At 57.9% G+C, this 18,694-nt stretch overlaps 1 protein-coding gene across 1 annotated transcript; it reads right to left on the bottom strand.

Annotated features, from left to right (window-relative positions):
• Positions 1-8,978: 8,978 nt before the first annotated feature.
• On the bottom strand, positions 8,979-13,065 carry BHLHE40 (basic helix-loop-helix family member e40). The gene is made up of 5 exons (XM_030956747.1): positions 12,948-13,065; positions 12,784-12,853; positions 12,441-12,548; positions 11,811-11,934; positions 8,979-10,768 (listed from the first exon to the last, which is right to left on the bottom strand). Exons 1-5 carry the CDS (start codon positions 13,025-13,027, stop codon positions 9,909-9,911), a joined length of 1,242 nt encoding a protein of 413 aa, XP_030812607.1. The 5' UTR covers positions 13,028-13,065; the 3' UTR covers positions 8,979-9,908.
• Between the last annotated feature and the right edge of the window lie 5,629 nt (positions 13,066-18,694).

Raw genomic sequence — 18,694 nt, 5'->3', positions numbered from 1 at the left:
CACTGCTCCCACCAGCACCAGCGGCCCCTCTGGTTTGCTCTGACCCCACAGCCAGGCTGCACCAACCGAGAGAGAGCCAAGGACAGTCCCCACCTTGTGCCTTATTAGGTCCCGACGTGGTCTGCCAGCACGTCATTACTCATTATTCCTCTGTATTTGCTTCCCACTGCCACTGTGCTCAGTGCACATAATCTGGATAGTTCCCAGGTTTCACGTGGAGCTGCAAGTGCCTGGCTCAGGGGGCTGGGAATGCCAGGCTGCCCTGGGAAGGGGCTGTGTGGGAGCAGAGGGGCTGCAGGAGAGGTGTGTGCCAGCTTTGCACCCAACTGATGCACTAAGGGAAAAAAAAGAAAAAAAACCATAGCAAAAAGCCCTGGCCTAGTTTTTGTTTCACTGTGCTGGGCTCAGGCTCGAAGGATGTGGTTTGGTGGTCAGCACATAAGACAGCAAATGAAAAAAAAAATTCCTTTGATTAAATCCAGATCGGGTCTGTGCAAGCTCTTCCTGTGGCCATCGGGAAATCACAGAGGGAAAACCCTGCCCACGCTGCCTGGGGCTGGGCACAGGGGATGTGACACAGCCGGGGTGGCCTGTCCTGCCCAGTGGGACACGGTGTCCCACGGAGCAGGGTGTCCCATGCTGGCACCTGCAGGACTCAGTGCCCAGGGGGCTCTGAGACATCCCTCTCCCCGCGCTGGAGGCTCCACCTCAGGCTGTCTGGATAGGTTTATAACAATTCAAGTCACTCTCGCCACCGCTCTGCGCACAAAGGGCCAGGCGAGTTCTGTATAAGCGAATATTTATATATTCCCATAAACATTTTTAAATGGGAAATTGCCTAATGTGCCTTATTAAAGGGAAAGCACGAACAGCTGGCCGAGGGCGCCTGGCAGGGCTGCTGACGGTGGATGTGCTGTTGCTGCTGCACCTCTCAGCTCTAATTGTTTCAGGAATCCTTTGACTCATCCTCCGAGCGGCTCCAGGATCTGAGCAGAGATCTCTGTCTTGCCGGTCTCCTTCAAAACACCTTTGCCTCGCTGCTGGGTTCAAACAGCTCGCGCTGCAGATGCCTCCTGACCTCAAGTGCCCAGGCGCTCGCTGGAGCCCGGAAAACCCCTCTGTGGTTCCTGCCCCGGGCGGGCCGTGCTTCTCACACGTGCGGCACATCCTGGCTGCTGCTGCCAGCCCCGGGGACAGGGACCTGCCAGCAAACCAGCCTTGGGGACAGGGACCTGGGACCTGCCTCCAAGCCAGCCCCGGGGACAGGGACCTGCCACCAAACCAGCCTTGGGGACAGGGACCTGGGACCTGCCACCAAACCAGCCTTGGGGACAGGGACCTGGGACCTGCCTCCAAGCCAGCCCCGGGGACAGGGACCTGCCACCAAACCAGCCTTGGGGACAGGGACCTGGGACCTGCCACCAAACCAGCCTTGGGGACAGGGACCTGCCACCAAACCAGCCTTGGGGACAGGGACCTGGGACCTGCCACCAAACCAGCCCTGGGGACAGGGACCTGCCACCAAACCAGCCTTGGGGACAGGGACCTGGGACCTGCCACCAAACCAGCCCTGGGGACAGGGACCTGCCACCAAACCAGCCTTGGGGACAGGGACCTGGGACCTGCCACCAAACCAGCCCCGGGGACAGGGACCTGGGATCCAGCCAGCCCCCACCGCAGCACGGTGCTGCCACGTCCTGGCCCAGCCCCACATCTGCCCTTCCCGCCAACAATTCTCTGCTTTCCCCAGGCTGCAGGGACGCGGTGAAGCCTGACACGGGAAAGCAAAGAATTGGAAAGGAAAGCTGTCCCCGGCTCCTGCACATCGCCGAGGACCACGCAGGTCCTTGGCTTCTCCCTGGGGACAGGGATGTCACCGAGCGCTGCAGTGCCAGCCTGCTCTGTTACTATGGGGACAAGCACCGCGGGGCCGACAGGAATAAATGTCTAAAACTCAGCAGCTTCGCCCCGCGGGTGGCAGGGGGATCACCAGGGTGCCCGGACCTGCCGTCCCTCCCAGCCCTTGCGACACATCCCGCGGCTATCTCGGCCGGATCTGCCAGGCTGCCAGCTCAGGGCTCACACACAGCTGTGGCTGTGCCGTGCCCGCTGCCCGGAGCATCCCCGGGCAGCATCCCCGGGCAGCGGGCACGGCACGGGGGGCACCACACGGGCTCTGTGCCCCCGGCACCGGCACGGCCGGGCACAGGGGAGGGGAGCAGAGCGAGTCAGGCATCACTCACTCACCCACCCGGCAGCGCCTGAGTTCCCCGTGACCTTTGGACACTCATTTCAGCCACGGAAAAGGTGATGGGCAGCCAGAGGGAAGGGAAAAGGGGCAAATGGGCCGGCGGGATGGCAGCGGGTGCTGCCCTGGGAGCCTCACCGGGCTGGGGGGTGGCACCACCGCAGAGCCCCCCGGCGCCGGCCGAGCAGCAGCTCCGGGCACACCTGCGGCTGGGGGTGCCGGGGCTGTCCCGCCTGGGGAAGGGCGCTGCTCCCGTGGGAAGGGGCCCGAGGAGGGATCGAGAGCGGCTGCGCTCATTGAGGGAGATCCACGCACGCCCGGCAGGGACCAGGGACGGTGACAGCTCTCCCGAGGGCATCGTCTTAGAAAGCGGCCCTTGGGAGGCCCGGTGATTCAAGGGGAAAGCTCTGCAACACTCATTCTGGGAAGTTTCCATTTGAATTGCTGCAAAGAGCAGTTTTTCCATGATAAACAGATTGCTTCAGTTCCCCAGCAGCGCTGGGGGGGTCAGTGCCACCCCCTCCCTCCACGGGGCCCTGAGTCATCCTCCACCCCAAGGCGCAGCCCGGGGCCGGTGTGGCGGGGCTGGGATGGGCTGTGAGAGGTGCCCCAGCACCTCCCGTGCCGCGGGGGAATCCAGCCCCGGGGCAACTGGCACCTCTTTGAGGTCAAACGTTTGTGTGAAATGAAGAACCTGAGAAAACCCCTCCCCAGCCACGTCCTGACCAGCGTGCAGGGCCAGGGCCCCTCTGGGGAACCTGGGCTTCTCATTCCTGAACGAGGACTCCAGCACTGGTGGGTCAAACACTCGGTACAGGCAATGCTGATGAGAACCCAGCCTCCTTTATCCCCGTGCCACCAGGATCACAGGGCCTGCCCAGCCCCTCACCTTCCCCAGAGCTGCACCCCAGCCCTGGCAGACCTTTGGGAGCAAACACCACTCATCCCCTCCTTGGGCTGACACCAAAACCAGGCCGGGTGCTCAATGTCCCAGCCAGCTCCAAGGCAAACATCTGAGCACAGAGATCAGTGAGAGAGAGGAATCCCACTCCCTGTGCCTCTCTAATCCTGTGGAATAATGCATCCCATGAAGTGCAGCCTGGATGCAGTCCAGCGCTCACGGAAGGCAGTGACAGACCTCCCACTGATTTCAATGGGAGCAGAGCGAGCTGGGGTTTAATCAGTGTGGTACCAGCAGCAACAGCTCGTCAGCCCTGGCATTTCTGAATACATTAGAACATGTTGCCTATGCCCATAGGTCACATTTCATTTCAGATCACACCAATTTCACAATACGTGCACTAATAGCACGAGATAATCATCAGTGACTGCTCCCATTGGGGCTGGAGCTTTACCCTGATCAATAGCTGCAGCCAAACCCAGCACAGGTCCCCAGGCCCTGCCACAGCAGGAGGAGGGCACTGGGAAAAGCTCCCAACACAGCCATAACCTTACTAATGATTCAGTGTCAAGAATAGAAATAAGAGTTAAATCTTCCCTAAGCTGCTCAGCTGCACTCTGGTGGTGTCCACATCCTCAGGCAGCAGCACAAGCAGAGCTCCGTGCACACCCGTGACGTGGAGAAGCAATATTTCAGCCCTGAGAGTTTGCATATTCATCAGTCCTTTCAGAGCAGGGTAGAGCTCGGCCTTTTCTCTCTCTGCCACGGCACGGAGGCGACCGGAGAGGAGGGAGAGCTGCTGCACTTCAGCAGCACCAGGGGCCGAAGGGAGGATAAAGCTGTGCTCCAGAGAGAAACGACTTATTCCTCTGGTGCAACAGCTCTGGCAGCCACAGACCGCGGCCATCATCCCTGGGCTGAGCCTGTGTTCAGAAAACAACAACGTGGGAGCCCCTCCTGGCTGCTGGAATAAAGAGCAGAGGGCAGAGAGGAGGAGAAGCACAGCACTGGGGGCAAGGCCAGGGCTGAAATGGGAAGCCAGCCCTTTCCCATCAGCACTGTCACCCCACGGACGTGGGCAGGGCTGAGGGTCCACCCCAGAGCAAACACCCACCTGCTCAGCCAGGCCTGCCTCTGGGTGGTGCAAGGAGCTGGATGCCAGGGACCACCAGCCCAGGGCAGAGCCCCGGCAGCTCCCAGCAGCCCAAGGACAGCAACAAGCACAAGAGGAGCTGGGGGAGCTGCCTTTTATTTCCAGGCATTCCTGTTTCCATCAGCTGTGTGGTATTACCCAGCCTGCCCCGTTTGCAGTTTTAACAAGGCACATGTGGTGAAAACCCTTCCCGTGCAGAGCTTTCCTGTTTGGCCATTTCCAGAGGCCCTGGCTGTGATGGCAGTAAATGCCTCCACGGGGTGATGCAGCTGGGGCAGAAACACACCTGCGAGAAAGACACATATCTAAGAAATAAATAATTCCCAAATAGGTAGAAGTATTACCCTCCATTTCTTACAGCCAGGAGTGAGGGCACCAGGGCACAGGCACCCCTGGGCCGTGCCCAGTGTTCCCAGGGCTGCCTTGCCCAGGGCCAGCAATGCTCACTGCAATTAGCAGCTCTCGCTGGCACCAGGAGGCACCAGGAGGGCTCTCGAGTGCCATGAACTGCTCGCAGAAGGGCAGTGGGAAAGGTCTGGAACACGAGGGAGCAGCGGGAGCCACATCTCCCGGCCCCGGCAGCACGCCAGGGTTACAAAACACGGGCAGCCCGTGTCACATAGCCAGGCTCGGTGTCACCAGCCCCGCGGGCTACGGTTACAAGGGCTGAGCCCAGCAGAGTCATCCTGCCGGCAGCCCTGGGGAGCTCACCCCGCCTCTGCCCCCGCTGCCCAGGCATTCCCATCCCGAGCATCACACGAAATGTCTAAGGGGAAAAAAAGGACTTGCTCAAGACCTGCTGCTTTTCCACGCTGAAGCAGAAACAGCAATTATCTGGTTCTGTCTGGTGCTGCTGGCCTGGAACATGCCATGACAACGTGTTTCTCGTTTCAAAGCCTCTTTTGTACTAGGACACAGTTCAAGGGATCTTGCAATGCCTGCATTTGTAAACACGCCGCACTTGCAGCTACACGCTCTGCAGATGAAAGCCGAGGCGGAGCACAAGGGCACTTCTCCCTTCTCCTCTCCTCTCCTCGCCCTCCGTGTGTCAGGGCCGGGGCAGCTCCCCTCGGCTCAGCCCGGCTGCTGAATCAGGGCCCGGCAGCCCCGGGGCTGGGCAGCCACGCGTGGTCCTCAAAAGTCACGGCGCGTTCAGAAAAACGGAGTCCTGGAAAAGGAGCGGGGGGGAAGGGGGGGTGAAAATCACAGCAAAAAAAAAAAAAAAATGCGTCACCACAGATTATTTTAGGCCCTGGTCCATGCATAATGCAAATAAGCAGCTCCCGGGGTACATGCCTGTAAAAACCATCCAGTCCCACAGCGCCCGGCTACGGGAGCTTTCCAAACAGGTGGTGAAAAGCTAAAATTATGTGCCTGTGTGTCCTCACCGGGGTTAGGAAAGGCCCTGGCTCTCAGGAAGGCTCTCCCTGTGCCTCCACGGGGCTGGTATGAAACAGGACCGAGACATTAAAAAATTCAGGAGCATTTCTTTCCTTTTGAGGCAATCCCGCCCTCCCACTCAGCAATCCTCACTCAGCACCTCCACGGCACCCTCTGATCTGCCTGACCCCTCTGCCCTCTCCCACCTGCTCTTCACGCACACTAACTTTATTTATTTTTAATTTTTTGCCCAAAATCATTGTATCCTCCTTGTCTGACTTCAAGGAGTCGCTCGGGAAGCCCTATTTATGGGTTGAAATGCTGCTGAAAGAGTTATTGCTGTGTTATTCAGCTGTTGTGCCAAGCCTGCATGGGGATCGGGTTTCTGCTGAAAGGGTGCCAGGCACGTCTTTTTCCAGGAACCAGCAGCCGTATTTAGCCTCCGGCTGCACATGAAAGACTGCAGTCGGAAACGTGACATTGTGTCAACATTTGAGGCAGGTCAGAGCTGGGTGAGACCATGAAAACAAGCCCGGGAACTCAGCACACCCCGGCGGGGCGGGCGGCACGGGCTGTCCCGGGCTGGCGCCGTGCCGGGGGTCGCCCCTCCATCCATCCATCCATCCATCATCCATCCATCCATCCATCCATCCATCCATCCATCCATCCATCCATCCATCCATCCATCCATCCATCCATCCATCCATCCATCCTCCCGGGCTGGCATGGAGAGCCCGGGGATGCAGCTCTGCCAGGGCTGGGAGGGGCTGCTGGGTCCCCAGCACGGGTGCAGCCCCTGCCCCGCAGAACTCACCTGCCCTGCTGGCACCAGGCCAGGCAGGCAGAGAAAATCCCCAGCCCATAATGATCTTTTGCTTCCTGAGTAAATGTTCTCTCTTCCACTTTTTTTTTGCATTTTTTTCCTGCGAGACTGAGGATCTGGAAATCCTGCAAGTTGTCCCACCACAGGACAAGGGGGGCAGAATATGAGGACCAAAGGGGAGTGAGAGCCATGGAAAGGAGCCAGAAATCCAGGGGGTCCCGAGGCTGGAGACATCTCTGCACTGAGCACCAAATGCTGCCCCCAAATGGGGTTGTCACAGTCAGCCTCAGTAAAATCAATATTTAGCCCTAATTAAAGCAAACATAACATGAACACTGAGACATGTGGAGACCCCAAACACATTAACCCAAGCAGCACTTTTTTCTAGCATTACTTTAGCCAAAGTTTCTTTAGTTGTAAGCACAGTCTAACAGAAGCATCAGCCCCTCCACGTGGGCTCCTGGAGATGCTCAGCCCAGACCTGAGCAGTGCTGGCCCAGTTGGACACTTAAACCATTCCCCATGTTTTGTGATTCATCTGCACAGTGAAAATCCCAAATATCCCCTCAGAACTGCCCCTGCCCATCCACACCAATGGGAAACAGAGTCCTCCTACCCACCCCTTTGTTTCACCTCTCCTTGCCTTTGGGGGAGGTTTGGGGTTGTTGTCATTCCATCTGGAGACCAGAAACCAGCATCGCTGCTGGAGAGGCTGGGGGGAGCTGTGGTGGGATGAGGACCCTGCCCTCTGGCTCATGGCTGCTCCACCACCCACAGTGCCAGCTGGAATTCCCAAATCAGGGACGCCTGGGACACGTTGGGGTGGCAGGGATCACTCCACAAAGGCAGGACCTGACCCTGGCACCCCTCAGCCCCAGGGGCCTGGTGGGCACCATCCCTGGCAGTGCTTGGGCACCTCAGACACAGGCTGAGGGTGCTGAAGTAAAACCAGTTTGCAGCAAGTCCATTTGCCTCCAGGAACTGGGCAAAGCCTCTGGATTCTCTGCATCCTCCGGGGTGAGGGGCTGCCTCCTCCCCACAGAGCCTGGGGCCCCGGAGCCAAATGCCAGACACAGGGAGCACAACGTGACATCAGGAGAGAGCAGGAAAGCCAGCCAGGCTCTCCTGGCACCTCCCTCGAGTCTGGAAGGAAAAAAATCCCTGAAGGTGCCAAGGGAGTTAAAATAAATAAATATCCCTGGTGACACGGGCAGTGGGACCCCGAGCTCCTTCAGGCACCGACAGCAGAGGAGCTGTGGGGGGAGCAAGGAGAGTCCTGATCCCCCCTGGCCCCCAGAATCCCCACTCCTCCCTGCACCCTGAGATCCCCCATGCCCCCTGCATCCCAAACTCCTGCTCCCCCCTGTGCCATCCCCTGCAGGACCAGACCATGCGGAATGACCCTGCTCAAACATTTCAAAGCAAAGGAGGCAAACCCTTATCTTCCACAGGAAAAGAATTATTTTATTAAGCATTTTTAAACAGCTACTTAACATTTACTCAAGATAAAAATATGTACAATATCCCACCTTGAAGGCGGCTCCAAAATATAAACACTGTACCTCTCCCAAGAGAAAAACGGAATATTCTTCTCTTCAAAAAAAAAGACAACCCAGAAACAAGAATACATTCATATTTCTCACTTCTTTATGCTCAAGTAGTTATACAAATAATAGACATCTGAAACGTTTTAACTTTTAATATATTTATATAATATATATATATTTATAACAGGATTTTACAAATAAAGGCAACAACTGTATACCAAAAAAACCCAAAAAACCAACAACAAAATAAACGTTAGAACACAATCTGCAATCAAGCATAGTGCATCTCAACAGCTGGTGCAATGGGAGGGCGACATGAGGATCCAGACAGGGGTTCTGCTCACCAGTTCTCAAAACCAGCAAGAAAAAAACCACCAAAGAGCACTGCCTTTAGCAGTGAAGTTTGGGGGTTTTTAATTAAAAAGAAGCTAAACTGGAGAGGATGTTCCTCTGTGGAGAAAGCCCCTTGCAGCTCACAGGACAAGAGTCACCACCCGACCCCTCTCCCCTTAACACGGGACGTGAGCCAGGTGCGCCAGGAGGAATCCAGCTGCTCCAACCCTGCCGGGATCAGCTCCTGGGAAATCCCAGCCTTGCCACTCTCCAAAGGCACTGCCAGGGGCACGTCCAGCAGGGATGGGCAGGGATGGCGCTGCCGGCTCCGGCTGAACCGCTCCCTCCGGCCGGGAAAGCCGCGGTGACTCCCGAGGGAGCGGCAGCCGCAGGAGCCGGTGCCACCAGCGAGGCGAGCCCGGGGACAGCACAGCTCCTCCCGACCTGGCCATCCCAGGGACGGCTCCTCCCGACCTCGCCATCCCAGGGACGGCTCCTCCCGACCTCGCCATCCCAGGGACGGCTCCTCCCGACCCGCCACCCGGGACGGCTCCCGCTACCGGCACCCAGGGGCGGTTAATTTAGCCGCCCAACGGAGCAGCTCAAGTTACAGGAAGGGCGCAGGTTAATTTATTTATTAGATGTACGCCATGGAAAGCTCCAAGCAGCAGCTACCTTTTATCTCTTAAAAAAATATCTATGTATCAGCAAAGGTGTGGAGAGCAACCCATCTTGGGTCTGTCTGCCTGATCTGATGTGACCAGGCAGTGACCGCTGCCCTGCTCCTCCTGCACTCCTGGTGGCATTGCCACCACTGCCACCGCACCTCAGTGGCCACTGCCCTGCTCCTCCTGTGCTCACAGTGGCACTGCCACCACCACAGCACAGTGACCACTGCCCTGCTCCTGCTGTACTCATGGTGGCATTGCCGCCACCACCACCAGTGACCACTGCCCTGCTCCTGCCATGCTCATGGTGGCACTGCCACCACCACAGCACAGTGACCACTGCCCTGCTCCTGCTGTACTCACGGTGGCATTGCCACCACCACCCCTGTGGGGTCACTGGTTCAGCAGCCCAGCCCCAGCTCAGGTGAGCCAGCGGGGCCGTTGCCTCCAGAGCCGCGCAGGGAAGTACCGTGGTTTATATTAATGTATTTTATATTCACAGACCCTCAAACCAGGTCTGCCCAATGGAATATTTCTTCACAGCTTTGCAATAGGTTCGCAGCTGACCGAGTCAACTGTTGCTCTGTAGATGTGGAGAGGGAAGAAGGGAAGGGGCCAAGCACAAAATCCTTCTTTAATCTTTTGGAAGTAGTTGTCAATTGCTAACCTGGGCGCATCCTTCATCCTTCTCCAAGCTACCTGACAAGTCAGAGAAAAGGGGATTTAGCTTCCTACGCACAGTGAACCTTGTCCCCACACCTCAGTCCAGCCAATATATAAAAGTGAAACAGTCTCTCAAACTAAAAAAAAAAAAAACAAAAAAAGGAAAAAAGAGAAAAACCAGTCACACTGCGCTCAGTCTTTGGTTTCCAAGTTCAAAGGAGGAATCTGCTTCAAAGCTTGAAGCAGGGCCGAGGAGTCGATGGGGGAATGGGCCGGTACAGGAGAAGGGAGTCTCTGGGGCATCAGCAGAGGGGGGGAGATTTTGTCGGGGTTCATGAAGCCCGTCAGAGCTGCGGCAGAGGCCGGCAGGCTGGGGTACAGCACGGGAACCGAGGCCGGGTACCAGCACTTCTCCAGCATGGGCAGGTAGGCGGTGGCGGACGGTGGGATCAGGTAGAAAGGCAGGCACAGGGGAGGCTGGTGAGCGTGGGGGCCCAGGAAGCTGCTGGCAGAGCCCATCATGTCACTGCCAAAAGGGCCCTCATCCTGCGGCGACTCCAGCCTGCTCCTCTTGGCCGGCGGGTCCTCAGTCTCTTGCTTAATAGAGCTTATTCTCTCCTGGACAGAGTACTTGAGGTCGGTATCCTTTTTGAAATAGGGCTGTTCCGATTTGGAGTCGCTTTTGTCCAGCTCTCCCCCGTACCCGCTGTCCGTGTCCGTGTCGCTGCCGCTCTGCTCCCCGCTGGAGTGAGCGAATGTCCGCTGGATCACGGGCACGCAGTTCTTCCCGTGGCCCTCGCCCGCCGCGCCCAGCGGCGCCGGCTTCTCCTTCAGGTCCAGCATTTTGGGAGGGATGTCCCCGGCCTTGCGGGCCGCCCCGCCCTGCAGCACCTCGCTGGCCATCCGGTGCAGGTGGCTGACCAGCTGCGACGACTTCAGCTCCTTGCCGTTCTCGTGCTTTGCCAGGTATTGCAGCATTTCCTTGGCACACATCTGGAAACCGGATCGAAACATTTCCTGGCTGGAATCGAGGTTTCTTGATGACAGGTCACCTAAGGAAACATTAACAGAAAGAAATTAAAAATTAACAACATGCTAAATAGTTCCCTTCCCAGCTCCGAGGTGGGCTGGAGGCGATGGTGGACTTGGGTTACAGCACAGCCAGAGGGGAACGCGATGGCCAAGCTGGACTTTATGAACAGAAATCCCCAGATTTCTGCAGAAATGGGCAATTCCATTAGAACATCCACCTGTCCACTTTTACATAATAAGTAAAAGTGCTGCCTGCTCTTTTTTGTTATTTACTGTAAAATCCACTTTTGACAGGTACTGGAGTGCGGAGAGGGGAGTGAGTCAAGCTGTGGCTTCTCCAGGAAACCCCTGGGGAAGGCAGGGTGCACCTCACCCTGCACCTCGGGGCAGGGAGCTCCCGGCCCTGCCGGCAGCTCCGCCGGCCCCAGGGGACTCGGCTGCTCCCGCAGCTCCACTGCACTCCCTGTGGCCGCCGGGGCACGGACCGCGCCTCCGAAAAATTCGGGTTTGCTGTATCGGATTCACGTGAGAGCCACATGTGAAATCAGCAGGAGGAAGTGCATCTGAGGCTGATAAGCTGAAGCACCAGGTCCCCTCTGCCTGCAGAGCACAGGCCAGCTCGGTCATAAAGCAACTTAAAAAGGTGTCTATAAAAAAGCAGATTTATATCTAGTTCCAGAGAAAACAGCCAAATAAACCAGACTGGCTTATCTAAAGCTCACAAACACAAATGGGGAGAACCAAATGGCTTTGGAGAGAACCTCACAGCAAACCTGGGCTGTAACTAAAACTACTTCAAACCCAGTTTAATTTCAACTCAGTGTAATTTCAACAACTCCCAGGGCACTCTGCACTGACCATTTTGAGCAATGCATCTTTTTTTGTGAAAGCTCACAAGCAAAGCCTGAGAAAATGACAGCATGAAAGGCCAGGATTCCTGCCTCCTCCCTTCTCGGGAACAAGGTGTCACAACCGCATTTCACAGGCTCCCCAGGGAAAGCCCATCACACACACACACACACACACACACACAGGCGCTCGCCCTGCCGGCTCAACACTCACCCGCCTGCAAACCGTTCTGCAAAGCGATGATTTTCTGTTGCTGCTGCTCGATGAGATTGGTCAGTGCCTTCACGTGCTTCAAGGTGAGCTCCAGAACCACAGCCTTCTCCAGGTGACCTAGAGTCTGGGAGCACAGGGACAGGTTGGCACCTGCCGCCGGCTCGGCCACGCAGGCAGGAGCTGCCAGCGCCTTCCCGGGAGCCGCGGGAGGACGGGCACAGTGAGACCTGAGCAGGCAGGACCACCACCGGCAACATTCCACGGAAATAAGTTAAAAAGCAGGCTGCGGAAAAGGCTCTCAGGGAACCCTGTGGATACTTTAGGATCAGCCGCATAGCCCGGAGAGAAGCGTTTTATTTATCGGTTCTGCTGTCCCTGCTGGCACCGCGACCGGGGAGCCCGGCCGGGGACGGCTCTCGCCCGGCGGCGGTGCAGGGGGACGGCCCGGCGGGCAGCTCCCGCAGGGACCCGCAGCTCCCGGGGAAGTTTGGGATGCGCTTACAGCCTGCCCGGGCGTGCGGCGCCACGGAAAAAAAAATTAAAAACAAAAAATAACCCCCCCCCAGATCGGCGGTGAAGCGGCAGCAGAGCGCCGGCCGCGGGGAGCCCCGTCCCTCCGCTCGCACCTACCGTCAGCTTGAGGTGCTCGGGCAGCAGGTCCTTCAGCTGCGCGATGCACTCGTTGATCCTGTCGCGCCTCTTCTTCTCGATCAGCCGGTGCGGCAGCTTGTAGGTCTCCTGCGGGGCCGGGGCAGCGGGTCAGCGGGGGGACAGCCCAGCCCAGCCCAGCCCAGCCCAGCCCGCCCGGCCCCGCTGCTCCCGTCCCGAGCGCGCCGGGAGCGGCCGAGCCCCCGCCCCGGGAGCGCTGTCACGGGCGCGCACCGGCCGATTCACCCCGTTAACCCCCCATTCACCCCGTTAACCCCCAATTCACCTTATCGCCCCTCACTGTACCCCGTCACCCCCCATTTACCTTGTTGTCCTCGCTCCTCTTCAAGCCCCTCCGGGGCTTGTACACCTGGTACATGTGCGCGAAGTCCAGCCTGCACGGGCGAGAGGAGAGCAGCGCGTTACCCCCGTCCCGGAGCCGGCGGGGCCGCTCCCCGGAGCCCCCCGAGCCCCCGAAGCCCCGCTTACCCGGGCAGGTCTCCGCTCTCCAGGGCGGGCAGCTTGCCCAGGCAGCCGGGCGGGGGCTGCGCGCTGGGGATGCGCTCCATGGCGGGGGGCGCGGGCGGGCAGGGGCGCTCAGGGCGGGCAGGGGCTGCGGGCGCTGCCGGTACCGGGGCCGGTGCCGCTGCCTCTGCTGCTGCTCATGCCGCGCCCGCGCCGCGCGGGCTGAGGAGCGGCGGGCGGCCGCGGGCCGGGTTAAATGCGGGCGAGTGGGTGGACGGGAGCGACGTGCGGAGCCCTGTGACCGCCGGCACGTCTGGCGGCCCCGGCGCCCCCGCCCCGCCGTCACATGAGCGTCACGTGGCGGCGGCGCGGGGGGAGGCGGGGCCGCGGCTCCGGGGCCCCCGCACGTGTGTCCCGGCGCGGCGGGGCCGGGGGTGGCGGCGCGGGGCCGTGCCGTGCCACACAGTGCCGTGCCACACAGTGCCGTGCCACACAGTGCCGTGCCGTACAGTGCCTTGCTCTACAGCCATACAATCCCTTGCTGTGCCATACCGCGCCATACAGTGTCATACCGTGCCCTGCCATACCGTGCCATACCATGCCATAAAGTGTCATACCGTGCCATGCTGTGCCACACCGTGCCCTGCCATACCGTGCCATACCATGCCATAAAAGTGTCATACCGTGCCATGCTGTGCCACACCGTGCCCTGCCATACCGTGCGGTATCGCTGCTGCGTCCCGAGATAGGGGAGGGGGAAAAAAATCATCCCCCACCCCCCAAGAAGCACAGGCACAAATCACGGGCCCGGAGAAAGCTGCAGCCACAGAAGTTTGGAAATGCGAGGGGAAGAATAAAATAAGTGAGAATCGATAAAATGTGGCTCTGGAGAAGTGGTGGGGCTGCAGGAAAGTTTTGGGGTGGTAGGACCCCATCTCTGGGGGTATCCAGGGCTTGCAGCAACTTTCTCCAGTGGAAGGTATCCATCCCTGCCCATGGCAGGGGGTTGGAACTTTAACGTCCAGGTGGGCTTTAACGTCCCTTCCAACCCAAACCATTCTGTGATTTAATGATCAGCAGGAAATTCTCCCCTGTCAGGGTGGGGAGACCCTGGCACAGGTTCCCACAGAAGCTGTGGCTGCCCCTGGATCCCTGGAAGTGTTGCATGGAAAAACCCAGTCTAGTGGAAGGTGTCCCTGTGCATGGCAGGGGTGGAATGATGACAGCTTTAATGTCCCCTCCAGCCCAGACCCTTCCATGAGATGCCATGCCCGTGCCAGCCCGTGGACGCCAGCGGTTGCACAACGCTGAGCAATGATAATGGTTTGTGTGTACCTGCCAAGGCAGAGCTCTCCTGATGGGCCGTGGTCACTTCCCTGCTGAGTGCTGAGCAAGTAGAGGCAGGCTCAGCTGATAAAAGGTGCATTTACCGAGATAAGGGAACAGCAGAGCTCCAGCACTGAGCTGCTGCTATTTCCTGCAGAGTCCTGGCTGCTCCACCTCGGGAGGAATCCGAGGGCAGGAGGTGCTACATGAGAGCACAGAGAGGTTTTACATGGGTGATGGAGACAGGCTGTTTAAGGCTTAGCCCCATCCAAAGGTGTCTGCTGTTGCCAGGAAGAATCCCAAGGGAAGTCAGAGCCTTAGAAAAATGCTAGCCATAAATGTAAAGTCTATAAAACCGCCAAATCCCCTCTACAAGCTCCCACAGCACCTCCAGTGTGCACACACAGCACTGTATCAGTGACATGCTGCTCCCACAAAACAGATGCTTGGCTTGTCCCGCTCAGCATGGTCCTCTCAGTGTTTGACATCCGAGCCTGCAAACCTGGTGATTATGGCCAGGATCATGGAATCCCAGAATGGTTTGGGTTGGGAGGGACCTTAAAGACATCTCAATCCACCCCCCTGCCATGGGCAGGACCTTGAGGGTCTCTGTGTGCCACAGCCCTGGTGCACCATTGAGGAGAGGACTTGGGGCTGGGCACGAGCTCTGAGTAGCACAGACCCACAGCTCCGAGCTGTGACCTCCCACAGCAGAGCTGCTCTTTCCTGCAGGCACTGAACAGACTCTGCAATAACCACCAGGAGACATGGGAGTGATGTGTTTGTCCCCTGCTGCAGCTCAGGGGACCGTAACCAGCCTCAGGAAGGAGCCCTGGAGCAGACGGTTCGTTCTCTCTGTGCCCCCAAGACCAAAGATGTTATTTTCCAAACAAAGGGTGAAAAAAACACAGACAATTTTTCATCTGTCCCATCACTGACCCTTTGTCCAAGGCAACAGAAATAATTAGAGCTTGCTGCAGCCTTTTGCTAATGAAAAATGAGGTCTGGGGCCAACCTGCTCTGCATTTGAAGTTCAGGCTCCAAGAGTACGTGGACAGCTTCATGCCCGTGGATTGTCTGACTCCTGCATGCTCCTTCAGATATTCAGTACATTCCTGCAGTGGGTGGTGAGCCACAAATCAGGGTCAGAGGTAATCCCCAATTATTTAGCCCTTTTACTGTTCTCATGCTTGCCAAACAATTCTCCATATCGGGATTTACTCATGACCTTAAGGGACGTTGCCAAGGATTTAGGAGTCCCCCTAAAAGGAGGATCCAAATGAAGTTATTGCATTCTTGGGCATCAAGTGAGATTGCTCGAGAGTCGAGTTACATTTTCCTGGGGATCAGTTTTCATGAGCAAGGACTGATGCAATCATCAATTCGCCTTCTCGCTTGTGTTTGCTGAATTATTTCTACATGGAGGGCTCCTTTACAGCACACGACTCAGGCAGTAACAAAATGTTTAAAAAGGCTGAATTCCCTCCAGCCATCCGTGGAGCAGCAGCTCTCCTGAGCGCTCCTCCAGCAGGGCTGGGAGTCACAGGACCGCGACAGCTCGTGTCCAAGGGGATTTGCAGTTATTTACAGAGGCACGAGAAGGTGAGAGCTTGGGGGCTGGTTTGGGGGTGGGCCGGGAATCCGAGACTCAGGATCTGCCCCTTCCCCGCGACTGTCCCCTTCCGACCGCAGGGATTTGGGGGAAAACGTTCCAAAAATCCCTGGCACTGCTGTCTGATGGAAGCCTATGTGGGCAGCGCCGGGAGTTAACAGATGGGTTGTGGATTCGAGCTTACGATAAGGTTACTGAGGGTGGTTTTGTTTTAAAATGTCTCTTACTTAATATATCCATGAAGGCCAGGCATGTGCCTGTGGCCTGTAATCAAATCGCTGACTCTCCCTCTCTCCCGTTTCCAGCAATCCCGGCTCGGGTTACTGGCACCGGAGGTGAAAGCTCAGCCCTGCCGAGGCTGGACGCGCCGGGATGCGCTGAGCCCTCGGCATCCTCGGCCCCGAGCCGCCCGCAGGAACAGCCCGTGCTCTCCGCACCAGGGAGAGTTCCTGCGGGAGCCAGGCTGGCTGTGACAGAGCTGGGGCTCTCTCCTGTGCTCAGCAAACGTGACGGCTCCGCTCCGAGCCCGGCAGCTCCGCAGCTGCTGCTCCCGCCCCCGGGACGGACGGGAGGCTGGGGCGGGGGACAGACAGCGCCTCCATCCACATGGGGTCTGTGTCCTGCACAGTGTGGTCAGTGAGGGCCTCCATCCACATGGGGTCTGTGTCCTGCACAGTCCTGTCAGTGAGGGCCTCCATCCACATGGGGTCTGTGTCCTGCACAGCCCTGGTCAGTGTGGGCCTCCATCCCCATGGGGTCTGTGTCCTGCACAGTGTGGGCAGCGTGGGCCTCCATCCCCATGGGATCTGTGTCCTGCACAGTGTGGGCAGCGTGGGCCTCCATCCCCATGGGGTCTGTGTCCTGCACAGCCCTGGTCAGTGTGGGATGCAGCCAGCCAGGAGCTCCCAGGAGAGCTGCACGTCTCCTTTCCCACCTGCAGTGTCCAAGGCAGGCGTGGGAGATCTCACACCCCTCAGCCACGGCCGGTCCCAAGGGACACCGTGGGACCTCACAGCGCAGGGTGTGAGGAGCAGTTTGACACCCACCAGGCTCTGCCTCAGCCTTCTGGGAGTTGCAAAAGCCCGATCTGGTGTGAAGCTGGGCAGTTTCAACTGTGTACAACTCTCGATAGCACAGCTGGCCGCGCTCACTGCCGTGGAACCGTCAGGAACCGTCACGAGTCAGAAGTCGAGGTTTAATATTGCAAATATGTGCATCCATCGCTGCTTAATTGCATTGGTTTAGGCTGCCATGGGCTCTGGCTGGATAAAGCACTGGGAAAACACAGCAGGAGCTGTTGTCTCTGTGCCCTCCCTCCGGCACGACCCTGGAGCGCTGCCGGGCACGTGAGAGCTGCGGGAACGGAGAATGACGCTGGCATCGCTCAGCGAAACTCGCCCGAGGACTATTCAAATGAAAGCCATTCCCCTCTTTGAGCAGAGATGTTTGCCAGCACCCAGTGCAGCAGTGGGAGGAACATGTAGGTGGAAACTATTTGGAAGTGGCAGAATTTGTGGACATTAATAAGAGACTTTAGCCCACTTTGATAGTGTGTTTAATAAAACACCGGCTTCCCGGTGACATGCTGCCCTGCCAAGCCCCGGCAGCTCACGCTGTTTAACCAGTTCCCCCCTGGCTCTTGCACCATCTCGTGAGAAAGAACCCCGGGCGTGCACACCCGGCACACCCCGGGGCTGCACAGGCCTCAGCTCTGCCTGCCTGCACACGGCCTGACCACGGAATCAGGGACTCCTGGAATGGCTGCCTTGGAAGGGACCTTAAAGTTATCCAGCTCCACCCCTGCCCTAGGCAGGGACACCTCCTCCCACCAGACCAGGCTGCTCCCCTCCAACCTGGCCTAGGACACTTCCAGGGATGGGAGTCCTCAACCCAAGAGCCATTTCAGAGGTGACATCCTGGCTGCTGCAGGTGGGGCAGGGGACAGCGAGGGGTGACAGCAGGGTCTGGAGGGGCAGGGAGGATGAGGAATGGCTTCTCCTCCCGCTGCTGGCATTGTCTGGTGGATGCTCTGCACAATGGGATCTGATCACATCCCTCCTCCTGCCTCACATCAAACAGTGAGTCAGCGCTGGAGCCCCATCAGATGTCTCTGCCTCGGCTTTCAGATCTGGGAAGCAGGAGAGGATGGTGCTCTGTGAGTATGCAAAGCAAGGAAAGCAGGGTGCCTTCAGATCTGCCACTTGGAAAATACCACGTTATTTATTTTCCACTGGCACCCACGTACCCCAGCAGGAATCAACACCACTGAGGCTCCCAAGCTAGGGAGATGTTGTTCTTTCGGGGGATGCAGGTAACAACAGCTACGGGGCTGAACTGCATCATGTCTGACTCAAATATTAACATGGAGAATATTCTCAACTTGCTAATTGAGTCAAAAAAAATTACACACCCACCCCTAAAAATAATAATAAAATAAAGCTGGGACAGGCAGCAGAAGAGCCCAGGAGTGTGTTCCTCCTGCAGTTCATGTGAGGACGTGAGTGAGTTAAACCTCGACCTCTCAACTCAAGGCTTTGGGACAAGGTCTGTGTGACCTCCCTGCCCATGGGGTGTGAGGCACTCGAGGGCCGGGCTGGGGGGAGTTGCTTCAAGCTGCAAAAGCCATCAGCACAGCAGGGGCTGCTCCTCAGGGCACAGGGCACAGCTGGCAGAGTGGCAGGCCAGTGTGGGGAGCTGGGGGCTGCCGTGCTGCCTGGGAGGTGGTGGCCTCACCACCTCTGGAAGTGCTCAAGAGCTGTCTGGATGGCGGACATGGTTTAGGGGTTATGGTGGGACTAGATGATCTTGAAGATCTCTGCCAACCTTGCTGATT

The sequence above is a fragment of the Camarhynchus parvulus genome, chromosome 12, assembly GCF_901933205.1.
Source record: "Camarhynchus parvulus chromosome 12, STF_HiC, whole genome shotgun sequence".
Taxonomy (NCBI): domain Eukaryota; kingdom Metazoa; phylum Chordata; class Aves; order Passeriformes; family Thraupidae; genus Camarhynchus; species Camarhynchus parvulus.
Note: the sequence above shows the minus strand (reverse complement) of the source record. Positions and strands in the feature narration are given on the sequence as shown.

Bases quoted from the DNA above. Each gene is read 5' to 3' on its own strand.
- BHLHE40 (XM_030956747.1), bottom strand. From the start codon at position 13,027: ATGGAGCGCATCCCCAGCGCGCAGCCCCCGCCCGGCTGCCTGGGCAAG. The intron at 11,935-12,440 runs GTAGGTGCGAGC...CTGTGCTCCCAG, and splicing joins CCGAGCACCTCAAGCTGACG to ACTCTAGGTCACCTGGAGAA. The intron at 10,769-11,810 runs GTGAGTGTTGAG...ATGTTTCCTTAG, and splicing joins GCAGAACGGTTTGCAGGCGG to GTGACCTGTCATCAAGAAAC.